This window comes from Halichoerus grypus, chromosome 2 (assembly GCF_964656455.1).
Source record: "Halichoerus grypus chromosome 2, mHalGry1.hap1.1, whole genome shotgun sequence".
Lineage (NCBI taxonomy): Eukaryota > Metazoa > Chordata > Mammalia > Carnivora > Phocidae > Halichoerus > Halichoerus grypus.
In genome coordinates, this window is record NC_135713.1 from 94,720,120 (window position 1) to 94,734,119 (window position 14,000).

General features: G+C 38.2%; 1 protein-coding gene across 1 annotated transcript in view; it reads left to right on the forward strand.

Moving 5' to 3' along the window:
* The first annotated feature begins 6,964 nt into the window (after nucleotides 1-6,964).
* The window catches only part of WDR41 (WD repeat domain 41), a 48,889-nt gene continuing 41,853 nt past the window's right edge, over nucleotides 6,965-14,000 (forward strand). The window contains exons 1-2 of the mRNA XM_036090149.2: nucleotides 6,965-7,310; nucleotides 9,552-9,667. Of these exons, the coding sequence (XP_035946042.2) occupies nucleotides 7,260-7,310; nucleotides 9,552-9,667 (167 nt within the window). The 5' untranslated portion in view covers nucleotides 6,965-7,259. The remainder of the gene's footprint in view (nucleotides 7,311-9,551; nucleotides 9,668-14,000) is intronic.

Below are 14,000 nucleotides of genomic sequence, written 5' to 3' on the forward strand. Positions count from 1 at the left end.
ATAATGTGATTATTTGATACATGTATACATTGCAAAATGATTATCACAGTAAGTTATCACACCTATCACATAATATAATTATCTTTTTTTTTGGTGAGAACATTTATGATCTGTCTTAGCAACTATCAAGTATATAACATAATATTGTTAACTGTAGTCACCATGCTACACATAGATCCCCAGAACTTATTCATCTTATAATTGGAAGTTTGTACTCTTTGCCCAACATCTCTGTTTCCCCCAAGCCCCTGGCAACCACTCTTCCACTCTGTTTTTATGAATTCGGCTTTTAAAAATTCCCTATATAAGTGAGATCGTATGCTATTTGTCTCTGTCTGACTCATTTCACTTAGCATAATACCCTCAGGGTTCTTCCATGTTGTCACAAATGGAGGGATTTCCTTCTTTCTCCTGGTTGAATAATAGTTTGTGTGTGTGTGTGTGTGTGTGATGTTTCTTTGTTTAATCATAGTTGGATGGACATTTAGGTTGTATCCATGTCTTGGCTATTGTGCATAATGCTTCAGTGAACATAGGGGTGCAGGGATCTCTTCAGGATAATGATTTCATTTCCTTTGGCTATATATCCTGAAGTGGGATTGCTGGATCACACGATAGTTTTCTTTTTAATTTTTTGAGGAACCTCCATACTGTTTCCCTAGTAGTTGCACCAATTTATATCCCCACAACAGTGTACAGTGTTCCCTTTTTTCCACATCCTCACCAACACTTGTTTATTTCTTGCCTTTTTATAGTAGCCGTTCTAACAGGTATGAAGTGACATCTCATTGTGGTTTTGATTTGCATTTCTCTGCTAATTAGTAATGTTGAGAATCTTTTCATGTACCTGTTGTCCACTTAAATGTCTTCTTTAGAGAAATATCTATTCAGGTCCTCTGCCCATTTTTGAATTCTTTTTTTTTTTTTTTTTTGGTAGTTGAGTTGTATGAGTTCCTTGTAGATTTTGTATATTAATCCCTTATCAGATAGATTATTTGCAAATATTTTATCTCATTCTATATATTGCCTTTTCATTTTGCTTATTGTTTCTTTTGCTATGCCGAAGCTTTTTAGTTTGATGTAGTCTCACTTATTTTTTTTGTGTTGCTTGTGTTTTTGGTGTCATATCCACAAAAATCATTGTCACAATTAATGTCAAGGAGACTTTTCTGTGTTTTCTTCTAGGAGTTTTGTGATTTCCGGTCTTATGTTTAAGACTTTAATTCATTTCAAGGTAATTTTTGTGAATGGTATTAGATAGGAGTCCAGTTTCATTCTTTTGCCTGTGGTTATTCATTTTTCCCAGCACCAGTTATTGAAGAGACTTTTCTTTCCCATTAAGTATTTTTGGCTCCTTTGTCAAATACTGGTTGCCTTTATATGTGAGGGTTTACTCCTGGGCTCTCGATTTTGGTACATTGGTCTGTGTGTCTTTTTTTTTTAAGGCAAATTCCTGGTATTTTTTTTTTTTTTTAAGATTTTATTTATTTATTTGACACAGAGAGAGAGAGAGAGAGCACAAGCAGGGGGAGCTGCAGGCAGAGGGAGAAGCAGGCTCCCCACTGAGCAGTGAGCCCAGCGTGGGGCTGGATCCCAGGACGCTTTAACCGACTGAGCCACCCAGGCACCCCTGTGTGTCTGTTTTTATGCTAGTACCAAGCTGTTTTGACTACTCTAACTTTCTTATATAGTTTGAAATCAGGAAGTGTAATGCCTCCAGCTTTGTTTTTCTTTCTCAGTATTGCTTTGGCTATTTGGGGTCTTTTGTGGTTCCATATGAATTTTAGGATAGTTTGTTCTGTTTCTGTGAAAAATGTTCACAATTGCCATTTGAAGTTTTATAGAATCTCTTTAAAGTTTTTGTCCGATAATTTCAACATCTGTGTCATCCTGTCATTGGCATCTGTTGATTGTGTTATCCCCTGTGAGCTGAGATTTGTGTATTTCTTCATATTCCAAGTAATTTTGGATTGTAGTTTTGGACCTTTGGAATATGACACTAAGAAACTGTTTTATTTAACTCCTGTAGAGAATGTTGGGTTTTGTTGTTGTTGTTGTTGTTTGTTCATTTGTTTTTAGCAGTTTACCTGGCTTGATTTAGGCACAAGTTCCGACCTTCCTTCTGTGACTGATTCCACTGTTGATTCAGTTTTAAAGTTTTGTAGTGTTGTTTGAATTTGTCCCGTATGTGTGCCACCTTGTAATTAGTCTTGGACCTGAGTGAAGTTGTTACTTTAGTTCTCAGTGTCTTTAGTGTGCTAATTAGGATAAGAGCCTGCATATTCAGGTGAAAGAAGTGAGCCCAGGAGTTCATACAGAACTTTATGGAATTGTTTTCCCTTTCCACTATCTCTGTAGTACTTTCAGGTTTTTTGAGATTTCTGTTTGGATCTCTGGTCAGAAACCACTTGCTTCCACAATTGTTCCACCTCTAGTACCAGTTGGTGGAAGAGTAGATGGGGGAAAGACTGATAAAAGGCTTTGGATCTACCATCATGCTGCCTTAACTTCATCAAATGAAGAAGTTTCTTTTCCTTTAGGGTTCTGGCTCCTGTGGGCTCCTGTTGGTAGCCACTGTTGCTGCTACCATTGTTATGGGAGATCTTGGAGTCTGTGACATGAGAGAATGGAGAAAATAGATTGAACTCTCCCACCTCCATGAATTACCCCCAAGATTTCCTCTGAACTTTTAGGGTTTTTTGTGTTTTTTTTTTCTGACTCCTTCAGCCAGAAATAGGGGGATTCTTCTGCATCTTTCTCTGTCTGCATGAGAGTGTTCACTTCGAGATTTGAGGCTACATTGGATTCAGGCTGGAGAGATATTGGAGGTAAAAGAAATGCAGACTTGGTGGTGTGTGAATTATAGTTTTCTTCCCCATTCTACTTTTTTCTCAGGTAGCTGCACTACTTGATCCTCAAGTAGCTGCATTATCCATTCTGTCCAGGTTTTTACAGTGGGCAGTTGGAGAAAAAAGGTATTGTGTGTCTATTCCATCTTACCTAGAACTGGACCCCTGCTACATTTTGAGAATATACTGGATATAAGCCCTTTATTAAATAATGATTTACAAATATTTCCCCTGGTTTGTGGCTTATCATTTCATTCTCTTAAAAGTGTCTTTTAAAGAGCAAAAATGCTAATTTGATGAAGTACAGTGTATCTTTTTTAAATATTTGTACTTTTGAGATCAGATCTAAGATTCTTTGCCTAATGCAAGGTCACAAAGATTTTTTTCTATGCTTTATTCTAGAAGTTTTATAGTGTGAAGTTTTACATTTATGTCTAGAATCCATCTTGAATTTTATATATGGAATGAGATATAGATTTAAGTTCATTTATTTGGATATGGATGTCAAAATGTTTCAGCACCCTTTACTGTAAAAACTATTTCTCCACTGACTGCCTTTATACCTTTGTAAAAAAAAAAAAAATTAGTTTCCCTATATATATGGTTCTATTTCTGGACTCTATTCTGTTCCATTATTCTATCTGTCTTTTGTGGTAAAATATGCATAATATTTATCATCTTAGCTATTTATAAGTGTATAATTCAGTGACATTAAGTACATTCACAATGTTGTATAATCATCACCATTACCTATGTCCAAAACTTTATCATCCTCAACATAAACTCTTTATCTATTAAACAATAACTCTCAAATTATCTCTTCATCCCAGCCCCTGGTACCCTCTATTCTACTTTCTCTCTATATGAATTTGCCTGTTCCAAGTACTTCGTATAAGTGGACTCATATTTGTCCTTCTATGCCTGGATTATTTCCTTTAGCATAATGTTTTCAAAGTACATCATGTTGTAGAAATACAAAAATTCCATTCCTTTTTATGGCTGAATACTGTTCCAGTATATGCATATACTTGGAGATAGTTGAGTTTCTTGGATTTGTAGATTGATGCCTTTCATCAAAATTGGGCCATTTTCAGCCATTATTTCTTCAAATATTCTTTTTTTTTTTTTTTTAAAGATTTTATTTATTTGACAGAGAGAGACACAGCGAGAGAGGGAACACAAGTAGGGGGAGTGGGAGAGGGAGAAGCAGGCCCCCTGTGGAGCAGGGAGCCCGACATGGGGCTTGATCCCAGGACCCTGGGACCATGACCCGAGCCGAAGGCAGACGCCTAACAACTGAGCCACCCAGGCGCCCCTCAAATATTCTTTCTGTCCCTTTCTTTTCTTGCCTTCTAGGGCTCCCACAATTCATATGTTGATCCATTTGGTGGTGTCCCTCAGGTCCCAGGTCCCTTAGATTCTCTTCATTTGTCTTTTTTAAAATTTTTTGCTTCTGTTCAATTACACTATCTTCACTACTTCTTTTTTCTGTCTGCTCAAATCTGCTTTTGAACCCCTCCAGTGAATTTTTCATTTCAGTTATTGTAACTTTCAGCCTCAGGATTTCTTTTGGTTCCTTTTTATAATGTATTTCTCTTTATTGATATTCTTATTTCATTCATGCATTGTTTTCCTTTGTCCCTGTCTTCCTTTAGTTCTTTGAGCCTCTTAAAAAAGACAGTTTTAATGGGGAAATTGGAGAGGGAGACGAACCATGAGAGACTGTGGACTCTGAAAAACAAACTGAGGGTTCTAGAGGGGAGGGGGGTGGGAGGATGGGTTGGCCTGGTGGTGGGTATTAAGGAGGGCATGTTCTGCATGGAGCACTGGGTGTTATGCACAAACAATGAATCATGGAACACTACATCAAAAACTAATGATGTAATGTATGGTGATTAACATAACGTAATAATAAAAAAAAATCATCTGCTTATCTCTGGAAAAAAAAAGACAGTTTTAAAAAAGTCTTTGTCTAGTAATCTCAGTGTTGGGGCTTCCTCAGGGTCAGTGTCAATTTTGTTCCTTTGGATGGTCCATACATTTCTATTTCTTTGTATGCCTGTGATTTTTTTGTTATTTGAAAACTGGACATTTGAATCTTTTAATGTGTTAACTCTGGAAATCAGATTTTCTTCCTTCCCCCGAATTTGCTGTTTTTTTTCTTTTTGTTTTGTTTTGCTTTGGTTGTGTTTTTGATTGTTAAAGGGTGTCTCTGTGTTGGGGATTAGCCAGAGTTGAAAGCTCAAGGTCTCCTCAGGTCTTTTTAAGCCAGTGTCTTTCCTTGGGCGTGTGTGATGGTGGCTTTCTAAGTTCTTCTATATGTTTATTTGCTTTTGAGTGACCTAATCCTTAAATGTGTGACTCCCAAAACAAGGGAAAGGGTAGGGAAGAAACCCAAACATGTGTCATTCCTTCAAATGCTCTGGAAGCAGCTGTAGTCAATAGGGGTTGAAACAATGGTGGCCGGAAACTGCTAGCCAAGATTTCCCCTGAAAGCTGCAAGCATTTAAATAATGAGAGCTCCAAGATAGTTAATACAGTTCCTGCCAGTACAGTTGTTGTGTAGCTAGAGAAAGGGATTCCTGGTGCTTCCTACTCCTCCAGCTTCTCTGAGGTTACTTTCATATAATCTTTTATAAAGTTCTTTCTCAGCTGTCCTGAAAGGAACCAAGGGAGGAAGTATTCACCCCTCGGCCAGTGCTTTAGAGACCAGAAGAGTGTTCCTTAGATCAGACTAATGAGGCAGTGGGAAAACCCGCCCCCCCCCACAAGAATATGGAAAATCAGAAAGATAAAATGTAGACTACCTGGACAACCATGTTGCCTCACTTGAGGATGGACTTCCAGGACCAAAATCCTGGTATATCTGGGTCCTGTTTCCCTTAAGATGAGTCCCCCTTTTCCAGGACTGAGGAGTCTCTATTTTGGTCTATCTTCAGTTGCATGCAGACTACAATTTGGGGCTCGAATATTGAAGGCAACCTTTTTCTGACCCTTGGGAGTGTTCCTTTGTCAAATGCACTTAAAATGAATACAAAGAGATCCCAGTTCTCCAGGGACTGGCAGTTAGATTGAGCAGCTGCTCTTAAATAACATACCTTTAAGTAGAGTGTATGGTCCTCTATTAATGGTGTTCAGTATATTCTGCCTTGATCCTAGAGAGAAGCAATTTTATTGCTTTTTGCCTTTCAGCACATCTGTACCCAGCACATATTTGTTGAATTAATGCATTGGGTGGAACAGTTGGATAGGTTCTCTGTAAGAATTTACTGCTAGGACCCTCATTTGCACCTAATAATCACGTATGCAAATATATGTATGAACTTCTGTAGACTTAAGTATAAGTAGTCCCTAGACAGTGATTCTCAAACCTTGCTACTCATCAGAATCTCCTGAAGAACTTTCCCCAAACCCTAATTCCTATGTTTTAACCATAGAGATTGTTTTAATAAGTCAGGGGTGGGAGCCAGGAATATGTAGTTTTCAAAAAAAATACCTGCATTATTCTGATAGGCAGCCAGAGTAGAGGACCACAAACCTTTGACTGCCTAAGACAATCTAGTAGTCACAGTAGAGGATATAAAGTGCTTTCTATTATTTAGGGAGATTCTGGGTTAGACATTATAGCATACAGTCAAGAGCAGTAGTTTTGGAGCGTGGAGATTGTATTCCATTCTCAGCATAGTCACTTCCAAGCTGTTAGCCTTAGACAAACTAATCTTTCTGGGCTTTGGGTTTTTTGGTTTTTGTTTTTAATAGAATAGGGACTTTAGGGTTACCATTAGAATTTATGTAAATCCTTCCTTAGCACAATACCTCTATTACAGCACACAATAAATGTTAGATTTATTCTGGTGTACACACGTGCCACTGGATTAGTTCGTATGCAGAATATACTGAAGTACACCTTCTCCAGTCAGTTCTTTAGGAAACTGGTGGGGGGTGGGTGCTAGTTTTCCGGTACCCCAGCCAAGTGAAGGTCAAAAGCCAACCAAAAATGAGGAGTACTATTGGTACTGGTTGTTTTCCGGGCTCCAAGTGCTGTGCTACACATTGTCCACCAGGGGCCGCTGAAGCCACCTAAGCTCAGAGCGCAAAGGGGAGGCCTCCGCGCGTGCTCACTGGGTGCTGCGCGCGCCTCCGAACCCCCTGCGCCACTTTAGATTTCGCCTGCTGTTTTCCTGGTGGCTTCCCCAAACCAAACCTCTGTGGCTGAGTACGGCAGCGCTTCCGGGACAAAAATCTTTCTCTTCTCTGGGGTCCGCCTTGTTAATTGTTCCGTGGTTAAATCGAGCGGCAAGTATTTGGGTCTCCATTGCGCTGCTATTCAGGAGGTAGGGGGAGGCTGAGCCCGGCGCTGAGTTCGGGCTGACTGGGGCTTGGGCCCAGCGAGTCGGTGCCGCTGCGCGGATGTTGCGATGGCTGATCGGGGGAGGCCGAGAACCTCAGGGACTGGCGGAGGTAAACACCCAGGCGACCCTGCCTGCCCCCGCAGAGGCCGAGCTTGCCCGCGCGGTGGCTTCGGTCTGAGCCCTGCTCCCCGTCCACACGCTGGAGCCCCATGCAGAGGCGGGGCCTGTGGGTTTGGAGGCTGTCGAGGGCGTGGTTGGCGTGCGGGGGAGGGGGGATTGGCGCGGATGGGGACACCCTGACTGTAGCTAGTCGGCACGCCTGCTTCCCTTAAGACCTCGAGAATTAAATATCCCTTTTTCAAAAGGAGGAAACTGAAGCTGATATGATTCAACAACAGGTTCAAGAACTAGTCTTCTCCGTACTTAAACTAGCTTCATTTCAATTATAAAATTTATCTGACTTACTAAGAAGCAAACAAGTGGTGACTGCAACTTCCTAGTTTATTAGAATTGGTGTCACTGCCCAACAACAGCTGATGCTTGCTCAGGGACTAGAAAATCTATTTGATTATTTATTCAACAACAACAAAATATAAAATTATTTTAAAAAATTAATAATTTGCTTCAAAGTCAAGAAAATTATTTTTTTAATTAACTCCAATTTTTGGTTCCATAGTCACTCTTTCTTCATGGGCCTGAATAATTGGATTGACTGTAATTTACATTTGAAATGTTGAGAATAAAATAATTTTGGAATCTTAAAAGGATTGAGGTCTGGAATTTATTTCGGTTGCCACCCGAGAATTAGAGTTTGTATTTGGATTCCCTTTTATTTATCATAGGAAATAGTTGTTTTGATTGTTTAAAAAGTTGGGGTTGTGAGTCAGCAGCCTTACTTCTCACTTTTAGCTTCCTCATACCTTTGCAATTGAGGCTTACTGTCTATTAAAAAAAATATTTCAAATCAGGTTCATTTCAGATAGGCTGAGATCTTAAACGTTAGGGAATAGTTGTAGATAATTATGTATATGACATGATAATTCTGTATTAACCCAATTATTTGATTAATCATATAATTTCATTATCTAATTCTGCCATGCCTGGTAAACTTTCATTTGAGGGAAGTGGTATACAGTTTTCAAATTTCTCACTTTTGCTTTTCTTTTCAGAACCACCGCTAGAAATGAGATGGTATAAATAAAAAGCACCCCCTCCTTTGGGGGTGATTTTTTGGAGAAAACATTTATGCATGTTAGGTTACACATTTTTCATGTTAAAGTACTTCACTTGTATAACCATTGTGAATTGTACTTTGTCAGAACCAATGATTTTCCTTAATTTATGCAAGAAGTGCTTCTAGTTTTAGCAGTATTTCTCTGCTGGGATGATTTTGCCCTTAGGACATATTTGGCTTTGTCTGGAAACATTTTTGATTTTCAGGATGGGGGAGATTAGATTTCTATTGCATCTAGTATGTGGAAACTAGAGATACTGTTGAATATCCTACACAGGATAGTCCTCAACAGCAAAGAATTACCTGGTCCAAAATCTCAGTAATGGCAAGTTTGAGAAATTTATCATGAAATAGTACCGGGTTTGACTATAGAAAGGGGTTAGTAAGAGCTACCTTACGGAATAGTTGAGTGAATTATATGCCATATGTGCTTTGCACAGTGTCTGGCAAATGGGCTGTGACCTAATTCTCTGTAAATGTTAGCAATTATCTTTATCAATATTATTGTCCAAACTTGAATTTATTGAATTTATCAGCTCTGAAAGATTTCATTCCTTCTTTTATTCAGTCAGCAATCATGTATTGAGTGCCTATAATGGTTTGGGCACTGTTTTAATCTGTATTTACCCTTTTGACATGCAGTTTTGTTTCTGTCAAGTTTTAATTGAGAAACACTCATTCTAAATACTGAATTGGATTGGCCCATTGATTTTTTAGGTCAGGTTTATTGAGGTATAATTTCTTAACATAAAATTCACCTTTCTGCAAATTTATGGTGACTTGAAAATACTAAAATTTATGGCAAGGTGAGATTTCCCCCTCTTTACTTACATTGTTTTTAGTTAACAATCTGAAAGAATGATGATCTGAGTTTAAGGATATTTACATCAGTTCTAACATGATGTAGATTTGTAGTAAGAAAAATGTATGTTAAATTGGTAGTTAATTGATATTAGGGGAAATAGTATATAGTATTAGAACATGGTATCTCACAGCTCTTTAAATCTTGTATTCTTAGACGTATACCATGCAGTTTTATTTCAGTATGGTCTTTTATCATAAATCATTTAATCTCTTTCTCTTTTGTTTTTCTTTTCTTTTTTTCCCCAATGCAAGAAATCTCCTTTACAGACAATAGGTGAAGAACAAACCCAGAATCCCTACACTGAACTGCTTGTACTGAAAGCTCATCATGATATTGTACGATTTCTGGTGCAGTTAGATGAATACAGGTAAGAAGCTCTAGTTATCCAATTGCCTACTGTTTGGAAAGAATTTTTAGGGAATCATATATTTAAAAACAACTTCATAATTAATATCTTTTGTAAAAATTTCAGATCTGATCATTACTAACATTTATTAGAAATCAACATCTGCATCTTGATCAAATATGTGCCAAAGTCATTTTTTGCCCAGAAGTCAGGGTGTCATATCTGGTGACTTGATGGTGATTCTTGTTTGAGGTTTTTTTGTTTTTTTGTTGTTAGTGCTTAGAAATGTTTTTTTTTTGGTTAGTTTTGAGGAAGGGAATGACTTTAAAATTTGAGTGGGAGTTAATGTTAAGGTGAACCTAAATTTGAGAAACAAATATAGGGAATGTTTAACTATGAAGTACCTACTAGGAATGTGCTATTTTTAGTGGAAGGTAAGGTAAGTAATCTGAATGTTTTGTTATTGAGGAAATCCTTTTAAAATGTGCATTATTTACTTTCTTGTCAGCATGTTCAGTGTTGTGTTTAATTGCAAATAGAGATGAGGTATGTAGGTCTTAGGACTGTATTTAGCTTATTACTGATCTTTATATCTGTTTATTAAGCCCTTATTCAACTAAATGCTTAGTAGCATGTAGCATAAAAACAATTAAATTTTGTAACTGTTTAATATTTATCTTCTCTAGAAGCTAAACTTCATGGGGGAGGCATGTTTTTCTTATTCACCACAGTATCCTTAGTACCTGGCACAGTGCCTTACATGTAGCAGGTAATTAATAGATAGTTCTTGAATGAGTGACTCCCAGACTGTTAAGTGTGCATGTTGCATGCCATCCTAACTCCCTAACCCCCTGTCTGTTTTCCCTATCAATTTTCCCACTCTCATCTCTAATTTTCTCTTTTACCTTTGATACTATCTTTTTTTTTTTTTTTTTTCCACTTTTGACTCCATGGGTGACTGCTCTTGTGATTATTCCTAATTTTGACCATCACTTCTAATGTCTATTAACCTTGTTTTTTCTCTGCTTTTTTTTTTATGTCTTTGGTATTGCTTTTCCCATGTGCAGTGCAAGTGTGACAGCACCTGGAGTTAGGTCAGATTTTACAGGTTAGGGGCATAGTCCTGCAGAGCACTTCCCTCACCTCAGTCACCAGCTGCAGTCTCCAGGGGTGCCAGGCCACCCCCACTTCTGACCAGCTGGCCTCAGGTTTGATACTTACTAGAAGCACTGATAGAACTTAGGAAAGCAGTATTCTTAGGATTACAATTTTATAAAGGATACAGTCAGTACTAGCCAAGTGCAGAGATGCTTAGGACCAGGTCTAGGAAGGCCTCGAATGCAAAGCTTCTGTGTCCTTAGAACATGTCACCCTTTCAGCACATCAGTGTGTATTACCATCAAGGAAGCTCGCTCAAGCTCTGGGTATCCAGAGTTTTTATTGGGGTTCATTACTAGGAATGATTGAGTCATTTGCCACCTGGTTGAACTCAATTTCCAGCCCTTCTCTCTCTGCCCTGTCCCCACACTCCAATGCCAGGTTGAGAAGTCAGGCTAATATCTGTGGCTCAGAGCACAACCCTCTAATTACGTGGTTCATATTTCCTACATGGCTAGACCCTATCCTTAAATTGTCTAGAGGGCCCACCCTGAATCATCTCATTTGCATAAACTGAGGTGAGGTCTGGGGAGCCCAGCTCCATTCTAGAAACCAGGGACACAATCCAGCCAAATTATTTTACAATAATGTGTTCCTCAGCTTTTGCTTGAGAAGATTCGTTTCTTATATATATTACTAGCCTGTCAACATTGTTTTGTTGTGATATGAGCCAGCCAAATAATAACATGTAAACAATAGTATAATAATCTTCAGACTTTTTGGTAGTATTCATTGTTGATATGTTCTGAGACATTGTTTATTTAGCCAGCCAGCCAGTCAGATCTTTGAAACTAAACATTTCTGGAAATATAGGATATTTGGACAGCTAGCGTTTCTTGTTATTTTACCATATTAAGTTGCTAGGTAGGTTTTAAAAAACCCAAATGATTTCTTAGGCCATAAATCACTAATATTTGGGTCTTAAGGAATCCTCAGATCATGTTGTCTGAGAAAGTTAAATAAAAAATATACAATGTACTTTCAGGATGCAATCTTTAAATTTTTATATAGAATAACTGTTAAGATTCCATTTTCATTGTTATCCGTCCTGTGAAATGTCCTGTTGGCTCTTACTACATAGAAGAAGAATCTGCAGAAAAGCCCATCTCGTAGAATAATGATCATTGTGCAAATGCTGATATTTGATTACGTGTTCCCCACAGTGATGCTCCTGTATAAATCAATTGTTTAATGAGGTAGTAAATGTTCTGTAAACAGTAAAAAATTATAGACAAGTGTATCAGTTCTCTATTGCTCTCTCAAATACCACCCCAAACTTAGCGGTTTCAAACAACCTGCTATTTACTTAACTCACTAACTGCAGGTAGCTACTGAGGGAGGCTCAGCTGGGTGGGGTACTTTTTTTTTTCATCTGTGCCTGGATCAGCTGATCTTGTTTAGGTTTACTTAATGCATGTCTGGTCAACAGGTAAATTGGCTGGGGCTGGTTGGTTCATATTGGCCTCAGCTGGGATGACTGGGCTTTCTCTCTGTATGGTTGCTCAAGTGCTTGTGGCACATAGTGATCACGGAGTTCTGATATGAGCGAAAGGGCGAACCCTGATGTAAAACTCTTCCCAAGACTCTGTATCATGTTTGCTGCTGTTTCATTAGCCAGAGTGAGCCGGGAGCTTGCACAGATTCAGTCCCTGGATAAATAAACTCTACCTCTGGAGGGGAGAAGCGACTAAGTCCTCTTGCTAATGCTGGTGGACATAGGAAGGGAGGATAATTTGTGGCCATGTTTGTTACCAATCACAGGGAATCTGAATGCCTAGAAATAGATGAAAAACCTACATTTTGGCTTTTGCAATAAAGTGAAGATTTTACTACATGAGTCACATTTAATTCTTTGTGCTCAAGTCGTTACTGTGTCAAAATTTACATCTAGTTAGATACAAGGTTTTCCTGTCAGTGAAAGACCTGTAGAAGTGTCAATGTGTGTTTGTTTTAAAAAATTTAATTCTGTCCTGAAAAACCCTGAAGCAGTCACTACTGCTAAGGAAGATATAAGAAATCTACAAACTATATACTTACTTAAATTAAGAGCATGGCATTTTCATTCTTAATTTAGTAGTTTAGATAATTTAGAATTATCTTTACCATTGCTAATGTACATTATTTGTGTATGGTCAAATTACAGAAATACATATTATACTTTCTGTGTTTTTATTTAATTTTTGTGGGCCTTACATTCTGGTTTTTTGGTCAGCTGTTGTAATCCAGGTTTCACGCTTCAGGTCTTTAGATAATATCATTTTATTGAGAATTTTGCAGAAGGATTTTCTTGTTTTCTTGGCGGCTCAGCTAAAATCAGTGAGTGGAAAATTTTCACAGATTGGTTTTTGAGGATACCAAATAAATCCTGTATAACCTAACAGACAGCTGCCTTTTCTTTTCTTCTTTAGTGTTTTTTGAACATGAAGTGAGGGTCATATTGATTGGGAGATCACTAGAGAAGGCTAAGCCTCAGCAAGAGATTTCCAAAAAATGGACTGTGCTAAAATTGCATGTAATACTCTAGCATTTGACATATTAAACTAAACTGAGTTCATAACACATTTTAAGAATAGTTTTCTTTGTTGCTTATTTGACCATTCCTTGCTCCTCCAGGAAACAGACAAGGTTATGTAGGATGGTGATCATGACTGGAAAAGAATTAGGTGACCCATGAAATGCCAGACTGGAGAACAGAATGTGCCCCTAGGATAGCTGGTCCAGCTGTACATTTATAAGACACTAAACAAACTCATCCAGTTGGATAATTCACTAACAACAAACATTATGTTATATCTTTAAGGAAATATTCTTTTTTTTTTTTTTAATATTTTATTTATTTGACAGAGAGAGAGCACAAGCAGGGGAAGCAATAGGCAGAGTGAGAGGGAGAAGCGGACTCCCCCCTGAACGGAGAGCCCGATGCAGGGCTCGATCCCAGGACCCTGGGATCATGACCTGAGCTGAAGGCAGCCGCTTAACTGACTGAGCCACCCAGGTGCCCCATTTAAGGAAATATTCTTAAGCTAAAATTATCTTTCTCACTGACATTTGGAGAATAGAAATTAGTAGTCAAGGTGATTTAGACCCTTTTCATACCTGAGTTCCCTGCAAAGCAGATAGCAAAATGGAATGAAGCACACAAGTGGTTTATTAGAAACATCAATGAGAGGAAAAGGGAGGAAGCAGGATTAGACAA